Source organism: Pseudoliparis swirei, chromosome 11 (genome assembly GCF_029220125.1).
Source record: "Pseudoliparis swirei isolate HS2019 ecotype Mariana Trench chromosome 11, NWPU_hadal_v1, whole genome shotgun sequence".
Classification (NCBI taxonomy): domain Eukaryota; kingdom Metazoa; phylum Chordata; class Actinopteri; order Perciformes; family Liparidae; genus Pseudoliparis; species Pseudoliparis swirei.
The window spans coordinates 5,942,384-5,954,804 of NC_079398.1; the positions used below are offsets into that span (position 1 = coordinate 5,942,384).

The 12,421-nt window shown below is 46.2% G+C and overlaps 1 protein-coding gene across 6 annotated transcripts in view; it reads left to right on the forward strand.

Annotated features, from left to right (window-relative positions):
* Positions 1–12,421, forward strand: part of atp10d (ATPase phospholipid transporting 10D) — a 56,457-nt gene that overhangs the window by 42,415 nt on the left and 1,621 nt on the right. For 2 of the 6 annotated variants that reach the window (XM_056425836.1, XM_056425835.1), the window contains 10 exons: positions 312–933; positions 1,008–1,114; positions 1,410–1,805; positions 2,225–2,516; positions 4,123–4,199; positions 4,526–4,651; positions 5,547–5,747; positions 8,742–8,822; positions 9,399–9,503; positions 9,629–9,816. In XM_056425836.1, the coding sequence (XP_056281811.1) occupies positions 312–933; positions 1,008–1,114; positions 1,410–1,805; positions 2,225–2,516; positions 4,123–4,199; positions 4,526–4,651; positions 5,547–5,747; positions 8,742–8,822; positions 9,399–9,503; positions 9,629–9,816 (2,195 nt within the window). The remainder of the gene's footprint in view (positions 1–311; positions 934–1,007; positions 1,115–1,409; positions 1,806–2,224; positions 2,517–4,122; positions 4,200–4,525; positions 4,652–5,546; positions 5,748–8,741; positions 8,823–9,398; positions 9,504–9,628; positions 9,817–12,421) is intronic. The other 4 variants (XM_056425837.1, XM_056425838.1, XM_056425839.1 and 1 more) reach the window with 4 other exon arrangements.

Below are 12,421 nucleotides of genomic sequence, written 5' to 3' on the forward strand. Positions count from 1 at the left end.
TCTTTGTGTTCTCTTGATGTTCTCTTTGTGTTCTCTTAATGTTCTCTTGGTGTTCTCGTTGTGTTCTCTTGATGTTCTGTTGGTGTTCTCTTTGTGTTCTCTTGGTGTTCTCTTGATGTTCTCGTTGTGTTCTCTTGGTGTTCTCTTAATGTTCTCTTAATGTTCTCTTTGTGTTCTCTTGATGTTCTCTTTGTGTTCTCTTAATGTTCTCTTGGTGTTCTCGTTGTGTTCTCTTGGTGTTCTCTTTGTGTTCTGTTGGTGTTCTCTTGGTGTTCTCTTAATGTTCTGTTGGGGTTCTCTTGGTGGTTCAGGTGCCTGACACACAAACGCCTCTCAAGTCTCTGGAGGAAATCCATCTCATGTTCCAGCGCCTTCGCTTCTCTCCCTTCTCGGCGCTCTCCACCATGTCCCCTCCTCAGACCAAGGGCAGCCCTCAAAGCTTCACCAGCAGGCTGTTCTCACGGGTGAAGACCGCCTCCTACGACTTCTCCCCACCCACCAACAGCACCGCTGACGGGTCAGAACCAGGCCAAGAATGCAACCAGGGCACCTCCACCCTGAGGATTAAGATGGACCTGGAGGATGCTGGACAGACGAAGGACAGAGAGACAGAAGATGATGTCATTGGTGCAAGGAGGACAAACCCTGAGAGCGACGACGACCTGCTGTATGAGGCGGAGAGTCCAGACGAGGCGGCTCTGGTTCTTGCGGCCCAGGCGTACCGCTGCACCCTGAGGGGCCGGTCTGCAGAGAGCCTGCTGGTGGACCTCCCAGGGATCGGATCACTGGCCGTCCAGCTGCTCCACATCCTGCCCTTTGACTCCGACAGGAAGAAGATGTCCGTGGTGGTCCGCCACCCGCTCACAGGACGGGTGGTGGTTTACACCAAGGGAGCGGACTCGGTCATCATGGACCTGACTGAGACGCCGAAAGGTAAATACCAAAAGGAATATGACTCGGGATAATAATATTCTAGTGTGTCTGCATCACTGTCATTCTGTTTCCAGGTTCTGAGCAGGCTCAGGAGATCTACAGTCACATCAGAGAACAAACCCAAATCCATTTAGACAGCTATGCCCGAGAAGGCCTCCGCACACTCTGCATCGCTAAAAAGGTAAACGCTTCAGGACGGTGTGATGGAGCTCTGAGGCTCAGACTGAGCGGGTCAGCTTCTCATCCTGAGGCCGGTGCACTCAGTGTAGGGACGTGATGTGAGTTAGAATGAGATGCTGATGGTGAGGTGGCACCAATGGGTGTGACTTGATTGTGAATGGACCTGTCCTCTGAGCTCTTTCACTTGTCATCACTCACCCATACACGCCCATTCATACACTGATGGGAGTCTCTGCATATTTCATAACACTGTCCTTCAAGATGCTCGGGGGGGCTTATTTGTATCCATGTTGCAGGTCCTGGAGGAAGAGGAGTACGAGGTGTGGTTGAAGGATCAGCTGCTGGCAGAGAGCAGCATCGAGAACCGAGAGGAGCTGCTGCTGGAGGCAGCTCAGAAGCTGGAGAACAACCTCACCCTGCTGGGTAGGAGAGCCGCTCACATGACCCAGCAGAGCTCACGGTACTTAAAGTGTCTATGTGTGTGTGTGTGTGTGTGTGTGGCTACAGGGACCACGGGGATCGTGGACCGACTGCAGGAGGAGGTCCCAGACACCATCGAAGCTCTTCAGAGGGCTGGCATCAAAGTCTGGATCCTCACCGGAGACAAGAAAGAGACGGCCATCAACATCGCCTACGCCTGTAAACTCCTTTGTCCTAACGACCAGCTGCTGACGGCCAACTGTGGGAGCAAGGTCAGCTGAGGGATGGAAGCCTGTTATACGGGAATATTCTAGAACGATTACATGATTTGCGGAGGGATACATGAGTAATGTAGTCCACATTTGATTCTCCTTTATTGTTGCACTGCTGAAATAGTGGTGTTAACTTTCATGAGGTTATTTTATACGACTCCTTTTCTGGTTACTTTTGATTTAATTAATTGAAGTGTCCGTGAGACAGACGCTGTCTCTGTAGAGCTGTAGGTGGGTAACAGAAGGGTGTAAGACTATAGATGAGCTGTCATAGAAGTGTTAGATACAGGGAAATGTTAATCTGAGGTTGAAGCAAGAAGAGAAGTCTCACGCTCTAGAAGCTACATTCATCACAATCGCCTTATATACGCAACAGCTGTTCCTATCTTTGGTCATTCTGGAGTTCTTTCTGGCGTCAGGGTGCATGTGCAGCTTTACTCGAGGAGCTCAGACTGGAGGTGCAGCGTGGTGGCGACCGTGAGACTGCAGCAGGGAACCCTGCAGAATCCTCCTCGGGGAGTCCGGAAGGCTTCATCCTGGTCCTGGACGGACGGACTCTGGACTGGGCCCTGCAGGAGGAGCAGAGGAGCGACTTCCTGGAGCTGAGCCAGAGATGCAAGGCGGTCATCTGCTGCAGGTCCACTCCGCTGCAGAAGAGCAAGGTGGTCCAGTTGATCCGGGACCAGCTCGGTGTCATGACCCTGGCTGTGGGTAAGGACCTGTGAAGTGTTACATGTGTCCCTTAGGGACGAAGTCATTCAGAGAATGTGCAGGTCCTGAATTCCCACATCCAGTGCAGCAGAGTACTATTGTCAGGAATGTGAGGCTGGAGCTGATGATGTATTACAAAGGTTCTGATAGCCATTTATATTGTTTTAGTTCCAGTGTTGTGTTGATAGTCTGGGTTTGGGCTTTTAAACAAGCGTGTTCCCACTCATTTTCTCTAATAACTAGCTGGCTCCTCTGAGAACTTGGCTTGTTATGTCCTGAAGTTCCTTTACTTGCTATTTAAAGATGTGGTTTGCAAGGACAGCATATTCAATTCAGTTGAATTCAGTTTATTTTGTATAGCCCGATATCAGGTGAACTTGATTCAGCCCTAACTATAAGACTATCAAAGAGGAAAGTCTTCAGGCTACATGAGGTGACTGTGTCTGCCTCCAGCACTGAAGGTGAAGCTGGTTCCATAAGAGAGGAGCTTGATAACTGAAGGCTCACCGAACCAGCTGAGCTTTAAGTGAATATTTGTGTCTTTTATTTCCTCTAATACGTTTTCTCGTTTCATTTCCTCAAACTAAAGCTGAGGTCTAAGCCTGAGTTGGATTGCATAGGTTCTTAATCTGGGTTCGATCGAACCCCAGGGGTTTGGTGAGTCACTCTCAGGGGTTCGGTGGGGGTCCAGACACACACACAGTATAGCTTGGTTCACACTAGCAATGTCGGGCCGTTTTTGTCGGTCGTAAAAAAATTGGCTGCCGACATTTTGGCAACACACCATTTTTTTTCTGCGCCGTGTTCGGCTGCGTTCACACCAAAAGTGTTGCAAAGTGCATGCTCAGACGGGAATGGAACGAATGGACAGAAGTGAAAAATAAGCCCGGAACAATCAGTGTTATGAACTCAAACACGAGGGTGTGAGATGTGACACGGTTTTGTGGCACGTCCACAACAAGTATAAAGCAGAACGAGTGGTTAGTGCTTCCATGGTGGATGGCGGAAAGGATAACTGTTTCCAGAGATAAGCCACGCCCCCTCTAAGGCGTGAATGACGCAAATATATCACAAATAGTCGTGCGTGTGAACTCACATGGAGTAAAGTGTTGCGAAGTTGTGAACGCAGCATCAGATTCCAAATATTGAGTTGCTTAGTAAAAATGTGTTACACAAAATAAATTCAGTCCACTCGTGACATCCCGCTCGGCCCTCATTGGCTGCAGTTGATCACTCCACATTTGATATCTGTGCTGCAGGGAACTTGTTTTTGTGTGAAAGTCACATTTTGTTGGTTTTGTTCTTTGAACACAGTGATTTTGTGTAGACCTGATGCATGGTTCATTTATTGCGCTAATAAAATATAGACCTATACCTTTGAAGAAATCATTTAATTTTTCCAATTCCGAAGGGTTCGGCGAATGCACTGATGAAGCTCGCAGGGTTCAGTACCTCCAATAAGGTCATGCACTAGGAACATCGAGGGAGCAGTTATTGTTAGACCTGCTATTCACTGTTGAACACAACACTGGCCAGAAAGATGAAACCTTCTGTTATGTTATACGCTTTGTACACACTTACAAAGGGGTTGTTTGTGTTCACTCAGGGGATGGAGCCAACGATGTGAGCATGATCCAGGTGGCTGACGTAGGCGTTGGGATATCTGGTCAGGAGGGCATGCAGGTAATGACCTCTACATCCATTCTGACGCCGCCTACTAAAACCCCGTCAGCCTGTATACAGGAAGGTTTCTCCAGCTGTTGTGTGGCCTGGACTGAACTCTATGTGGTTCAAAGCTCTCCCACTATGTGTACTCCTTATTGTCTTATTTGTCGTTCATGTTGATTGTAAAAACAATTGTTCTCACTGCAGACAATAAAGTTTCTACATAAGCTCATAAGATGCAACTAAAAGTCTGTAATCATATCAGCATCCAGTGATTTATTTTCCTTTTTAATGACTATAAGCACTAGTATGTGATGCTCATGTCCCCGTGTGCCGTTCCCCAGGCGGTGATGTCCAGTGACTTTGCCATCTCCAGGTTTAAACACCTCAGGAAGTTGCTGCTTGTCCACGGCCACTGGTGTTACTCTCGTCTCGCCAACATGATGCTCTACTTCATCTACAAGAATGTGGTAAGAGGTTCTGTCCTGATACCACTTAGGACAGTCGTGTCTGTATGAATGTCATTTTTTGAAAAAGCTTGATTTATGTTTCTGGTTATGCTGCGTTAACATCAAAAGCTTTGTGAATATTTTCAATGCTTTACTCGTTGTGGCTCATTCGCTTCATTCACGCCTTAGAGGGGGCGGGGCTTATCTCTGTGGAAACTGTTATCATTTCCGCCATGGAGGAAATACCCACTAGTTCTGCTTTATACTTGTTGTGGACTTCCCACAATGGTCGGAACATCCAACGCCCTCGTGTTTGGGTTCATAACATAAATATCATACATATATACAGTATATATATGTGTGTATGATATTTATGTTATGAATCCATCCATTATCCATACCGCTTATCCTCATTAGGCCCTCTTGCTGTGAGGCGACAGTGCTAGCCACTACACCACCGTGCAGCATATATATATATATATATTTATGTGTATATATGTATATATATGTATATATATATACACGCACGCATCTCAACACTGATTGGCTTTCGCAACTCGTCGTCGGTTTCTCTCCAAAGGCTACATAGTTCAACTTGAGGCGAATTTTCCACTTCGCTCAATTCGTTTCAGCCGCGCCGACCGCCGAAAATTCTCGCGTATGTACATTGACTGTGCATGGGATAGACTCACGGTAAACATTTGCAATGCTTTTGGTGTAAATGCAGCATACTGTTAAAAAATGCTGACTACGGAAAAGACGAGGCCAATTAACCATAATAACTCATGAACAGTATATAGATATAAAGAGATGTAACTGAGTTATCTACTGGGTCGTCCCTGTTGGCACGAGCGCTACAGAATACAGAAGACTGGAGATGTTACAGGATCCTCACTCCCGTCTGTCTGTGCTGCAGATGTATGTGAATCTGCTGTTCTGGTATCAGTTCTTCTGTGGTTTCTCTGGGAGCGTCATGACCAACGCCTGGGTGCTCATCCTCTTCAACCTGATCTTCACCTCCATCCCTCCGCTGGTCTACGGCGTCCTGGAACGAGACATTCCTGCTCACACTCTGATGGCGCTGCCTGAGCTCTACAAGGCGGCGCAGACTTCCAAGGTGACGCCACGCACCGTCACACACAAACACACACCTGCAATCACAGCGGCTGTCGTTCGTGGTTTATTGTTTATTTATTCATTTATTCTATCATGTCAAACATTTCCTACAATGTTCCAGTATTGCAGGAATGCAGAAGCTACTGAAAGCGGACCACAATTCAATTCAGTTTATTTTGTATAGCCCAATATCACAAATTACAAATGTTCCTTATTAAATGGGCTTTACAGTCTGTACACATACGTCATCTGACCTTTGACCTCACATCGGATCAGGAAAGACTTCCAAAAGAGAGAAAAAATCATTTCAGGGAAGAAACCTAAAGGAGAGCAACAGAGGGGGATCCCTCTCCAGGATGGACAAAAGAATAGATGTCATGCGACCAGATGAACAGCGTTGGAGTTAAAACACATTCAATAAGTATGACAGATTGTATGAATAATTAGTAGTTGGCATGGACCACGATCCAGACCTCCACAATGAGCCAGAGCTCTACTCTGAGGCCCAGGATAACATCAATACAAATGGCATCGGCTCTCAGAAACAACCAACGGTTAATAAAGAACTCTAAATTACCGCATGTTTAATAACTAGGAGAATCCTCAATCAGTTAGACACATTATATCATTATATTTAGGGCAGATGACAATAACTTCCTCAAACAGGTTCCTCCATTCAGGACCTCCCCTAACTAGACTTCATGAACAAGTTAAGATATGACATATACACTACCGTTCAAAAGTTTGGGGTCACTTAGAAATGTCTTTATTTTTCAAAGAATGTTAATGTGGTAAATGACTATTCTAGGTGGAAACGTCTGGATTCTAATGAAATATCTCCATAGGTGTATAGAGGCCCATTTCCATCAACTATCACTCCAGTGTTCTAATGGTACATTGTGTTTGCTAATCGCCTTAGAAGACTAATATCTGATTAGAAAACCCTTGTGCAATTATGTTAGCACAGCTGAAAACAGTTATGCTGGTGATATAAGCTATACAACTGGCCTTCCTTTGAGCTTGAAGTTTGAAGAACAAAATTAATACTTCAAATATTAATCATTATTTCTAACCTTGTCAATGTCTTGACTATATTTTCTATTCAATTTTCAATTCATTTGATAAATAAAAGTGAGTTTTCATGGAAGACACGAAATTGTCTGGATGACCCCAAACTTTTGAACGGTAGTGTATTACTGTATGATCCAATGAAATAAGTGATAACTAATATATTATTTGACCTCATGACGATGATGCGTTTCATTACTAAAGGTGGCACTAGACTGTTGCAATAGAGTGTATTATAACAGATTCAAACTAGAACGGGCACTCGGTAGAGCGCATACCTTCGCATATCAATTATCTGGTGATGTGGATTCTGTAGACGGCATTGCCCTGGCATCCAACACCACTGTAAAGAATCTTGGCGTTATCTTTGATCGGGACTTGTCCTTTAACTCCCACGTAAAGCAAATCTCAAGGACTGCATTCTTTCATCTACGTAATATTTCAAAAATCAGGCACATCTTGTCTCAAAAAGATGCAGAAAAATTGGTTCACGCTCGTTACTTGAGACTGGATTACTGCAACCTAATAAATCTCTTAGGTCTCTCCAGTTGATCCAGAATGCTGCAGCTCGTGTTCTCACTAAATCAAGAATCACTTTTAAAATTCTGATTGGTGATGCTCCATCATATCTTAAGGGAACCAGCGAGGCAGACACAGTCACCTCGTTTAAGTAGACTTAAGACCTTCCTCTTCACCTGGTCCAGCCCTTGATATGCTGCTATAGGCTTATAGCTGCCGGGGCGTTTAGGGATGCACTATCTCCTCTTTTTCTCTCCTTAAGATGAATTTTCATCTCTCAATCAAACTCTGCTTTCTCCCCGCTGATGGATCGTCTGGGTCGTGAATTCCTGCTCATGACTACGCCACTGTCCTGTTGAGACTCCTCCTCCCCACCGCCATCTGCCTGATGGATCGAATATGCCTACTATGAACTATTCATACACTCTGTCATATTCATTGAATGTATTTTAACTCTAAATCTGTCCTTCTGTACACATTACATCTATTGCATCTGTCCATCCTAGGAGAGGGATCCTCCTCTGTTGCTCTCCTCCAGGTTTCTTCCCTTTTTTTCCCCCTGAAGGGTTATTTGGGAGTTTTTCCTGGTCCGATGTGAGGTTTTGGGGCAGGGATGTCTATGTGTACAGATTGTAAAGCACTCCGAGACAAATTTGTAATTTGTGAAATTGGGCTATACAAATAAACTGAATTGAATTGAATATCATAAGATTGGGCATTGAATTATGAACATGTTGGCATTAGTTGCATGCAAATTGGATACAAATTGACCGTGCTATGGTAAAAAGAAGATTTTGACCCGATCGATCCCAAAATCTAATCAGATGGTCCCCGGATAATAACCAATCATCCCACCAAATTGCATGCGCTTCGGTTTAATACTTTTTGAATTATTCAAGAAGATGTTGATATTTTCATGACTTTGACCCGATCGATCCCAAAATCTAATCAAATGGTCCCCGGATAATAACCAATCATCCCACCAAATTTCATGCGATTCGGTTTAATACTTTTTGACTTATGCGAATAACACGCAAACACACACACATACAAATAAATACACAGCGATCAAAACATAACCTTCCGCAGAATGCGAAGGTAATAATTGGACTCCGCCAGGTCTACATCAGGCAACACTAACATTTCAAAAGGGCCACAGAGAATCTGTGCACAAAATCAATCAAGACATGGTTATGTCATAGTCTACCAATTAAACGCAACAATAGCCACCACTTTCTATCAGATCCTCAACATACACTGTCATACATTTGAATGGTTGCACAAGGTCAAATGCATCAATCATTTCACAATGATTGAAGTGTGAATTCAATAACCTTTTTGTTTGATCCTCATGTGTGAAGAAGGAAAGCAACATGGACCTGTATGAAGTGACCCGTTGTCTCTGCAGGTCTCGGCTCCCTACATGTTCTGGATCACAATCCTGGATGCCTTCTACCAAAGCCTGGTCTGCTTCTTCGTGCCTTACTTTGTACGTAGACCGTCACATGGCTGCATTTAGCTGCATTTAACGACTGTTGTGTACCGTTGTTGTCTTATCTCACTTGAAGCGGATTGCGATGACATCACATGTTTGGGGTCAGATCAGTCTCAAGAGAGTCTCACAAATGCCAACACAAAGATTCACAAATGTATTTGATTTACAAATGCACACAGAAGGATGTGTGAATTAGACTCACAAATACATTTCTATGTATTTGTTTGTGGATCGCTACACATTTGTTTGTGGGTTTTTGAGACTCGCACATTTTCCAACATGGACCTATCTGTAGCCAATCAGATGACGCCCTCATTTTCAACCAATCACATGAGCGTCATTTGCTTTAGGGGGGGCGTGGCTTATCTCTGTCTTTACTCCGTGGAAACGGTTATCTTTTCCCCGCCATCCATCATGGAAGAACTAACCACTCGTTCTGCTATATACTAGTTGAGGACATCCCACAAACGTCGTAACATCCACCGCCCTGACCCCATTCACATGTCCTGTCACATGGTTCTAAGCGCTGCTCATCCGGTCCTGGTCCCAATGGACCTCTTGTTGTCTCAGGCCTTCGCAGGATCCGGCGTCGGTGAGCTGTCCTTCGGCTCCCCCATCAACGCCTCGGCTCTTCTCATCATCCTGCTGCACCAAGTCATCGAGAGCCACACTCTGGTCAGGCACACTCGTACTGGACAGTCGGAGTGGTTCTCATTGATTGTGATTGGGGGTCCAGACAGGAAGTGACATCAGGACCGGGCATCTCCAGTTGTGTAAACAGAACCGCCTGTGTTTTGCAGACGTGGATCCATGTTCTGGTGCTGGTGCTCAGCGGAGGTTCCTACGTCGGCTTCGTGCTGCTCTTCAGTCTGTTCTGTGTGACCTGCAGCCCCCCCACCAGCCCCGTGGGGGTGGAGACCCTGGAGATGTCCCAGCCTCTGTTTTACATCGTATGTGCTCTCACTACTGTAACGGCTCTGCTGCCCAGGTACACACACACACACACACACACCGCTGGGGATGAACACACACTCTCTGTGACCGAGCACAGTGTGAGGAGGGCTCTGTTGAGGGTGAACACCAGGAAAGCTGCAGGTCCAGATGGCATATCTGGGCGAGTACTGAAGACCTGTGCTAACCAGCTAGCTCCAGTGTTCACCACAATATTCAACCTCTCCCTGGCTGAGTCCGTGGTCCCCGCCTGCTTCAAGAGATCCACTATTGTCCCTGTGCCCAAGAATGCTTCTCCAGCATGTATGAATGACTACCGACCGGTGGCCCTCACCTCGGTGGTCATGAAATGCTGTGAGAGGCTGATAAAGGACTACATCTGCGCCTTCCTCCCTTCCTCCATGGACCCGCTGCAGTTTGCTTATCGCCCAAACAGATCCGCGGATGATGCTGTCTCCCAGGTACTGCACACCACACTCTCTCATCTGGACAGCCAGAGGGGGCTATGTGAGACTACTGTTCATTGATTATAGTTCAGCTTTCAACACCATAGTCCCTCCAGACTGGCGGCAAGCTGATTGGGCTGGGACTGAACACCCCCTGTGTGCTTGGATCCTGGACTTCCTGACCGCCAGGCCACAGGTGGTCAGGGTGGGCAGACACACCTCCAAATCCCTCACCCTGAACACAGGATCCCCCAGGGTTGCGTCCTCAGCCCCTACTGTACTCCCTGTACACACATGACTGTGTGGCCAGGTTCAGCTCAACACCATCATCAAGTTTGCGGATGACACAGTGGTGGTGGGCCTGATCTCCGACAACGACGAGAAGGCCTACCTGGAGGAAGTTGCTGATCTGTCACTCTGGTGCCAGGACAACAGCCTCATCATGAATGTCACCAAAACTAAGGAGCTGATTGTGGACTTTAGTGTGGTACAACAACAGAGGACGTACTCACCACTGGGGATTAACGGGACTACTGTGGAGAGGGTGAGCGGGTATAAATACCTGGGAGTCCACATCACCGAGGATCTGACATGGTCAACAAACACAGACACTCTGGTGAGAAAGGCAAGGCAGCGCCTCTACCACCTCAGGCAGCTGAGGAAATTTAAAGTTTCCCAGAGGATCCTTCAGTCCTTCTACTCTGGAGCTGTAGAGGCGTCCTGACAGGAAGCATCACAGCCTGGTTTGGCAACTGCTCCGCTCAGGACAGGAAGGCTCTGCAGAGAGTAGTGCGTTCGGCTGAACGCACTATTGGAACTACACTCTCCACCCTGCAGGACTTGTACACCAGGAGGTGCAGAACCAGAGCCGGCAGGATCATGAAGGATCCTCACCACCCCAACAACAGACTGTTTCAGCTGCTGCGGTCAGGCAGGCGCCTCCGTAGTCACGCTGCAAGAACAGAGAGACTGAGACGGAGTTTCTTTCCTCAGGCCATCAGGACTGTGAACTCCGACCTCACCAGGACCCCCACATAGACCCACACAACTGCCCCTCTTAGGCACACACACACACACACACACACACACACACACTTACTGTAAATATTGTGTTGTTTTTTATTTGTAAATAGTGTGTACTTGTTGCCCTTGCACATTCCTGCTGAGCATTGCCACTTTCATTTCACTGCACACCCTGTGTGTGTATGTGACAAATAAAACATCTTGAATCTTGAATCTTGAACACACACACACAAGATGGGTCATATTTCAGTGCTGCCTCCTTTTGAAGTTTACACTTCAAGACTGAATGTCACAATATAATTATTATATGATATGTATGACAAAGTGCAGTGTGCTGGTCCCTTGTTCATTCTCTATGCGAGTGGTCCTCATCAGCGGGTAATAATAATAATAATAATGCATTTTATTTATAAAGCAAAAATAATAGTGCTAAGAGCCAGATCGTTAAAAACAAACTATAATAGAAAATTAAATAGCTGCTAATGATTTAACAGTCAAAAGCTCCTTCCTGAATAAAAAGGTTTTTAGACCAGTCTTGAAGAGTCCAGGGTCTGGGTTCACCTCACGTGGTCAGGGAGACTGACCTATAAGCAAAAGGCCTGGTCGCCCATGGGGGCGGAGCTTCGTGTTGGGGACCCGGAAGAGCGAGCTGTTTGTGGATCTGAGGATGGGGGTGGAGTTCTGGGGAGTAATGAGTTCTTGTAGATAGGGGGGTGCATGTCAATTTCTGAGGAGTAGGACTTGGTGGTCAATCCGGAGTGAGACGGGGAGCCAGTGGACTGAGTGTAGACTGGGTGTTCTGGGCTCATATTTCCGGACTCATCAGGATCCTGGCAGCGCTGTTTTGAATGTATTGCAGTTTCTGGATGTTCTTGCCAGTGAATCCAGTGAAGAGGGCATTACAGTCCAGTCTAGAGGAGATAATGGCGTGGACGATCTTCTTTTTGGAAAATCTCCAAATACACAATCACAAGAATTGATATCTTGACTGAGTGAAGTTTTCTCCCTTCCAATAGCATTCATCTGCAAGTGCAGCTCGATAGTGGCTGTAGCCAGCACTACGTACCTAAAGATCATGTTTCTGATCTTTCTGTCATCATATATCTGTGGCAGGGTGGGAATAAACAAAGGAAGACAGTTCATCACCACATTATAATTATGATTAATCATTGC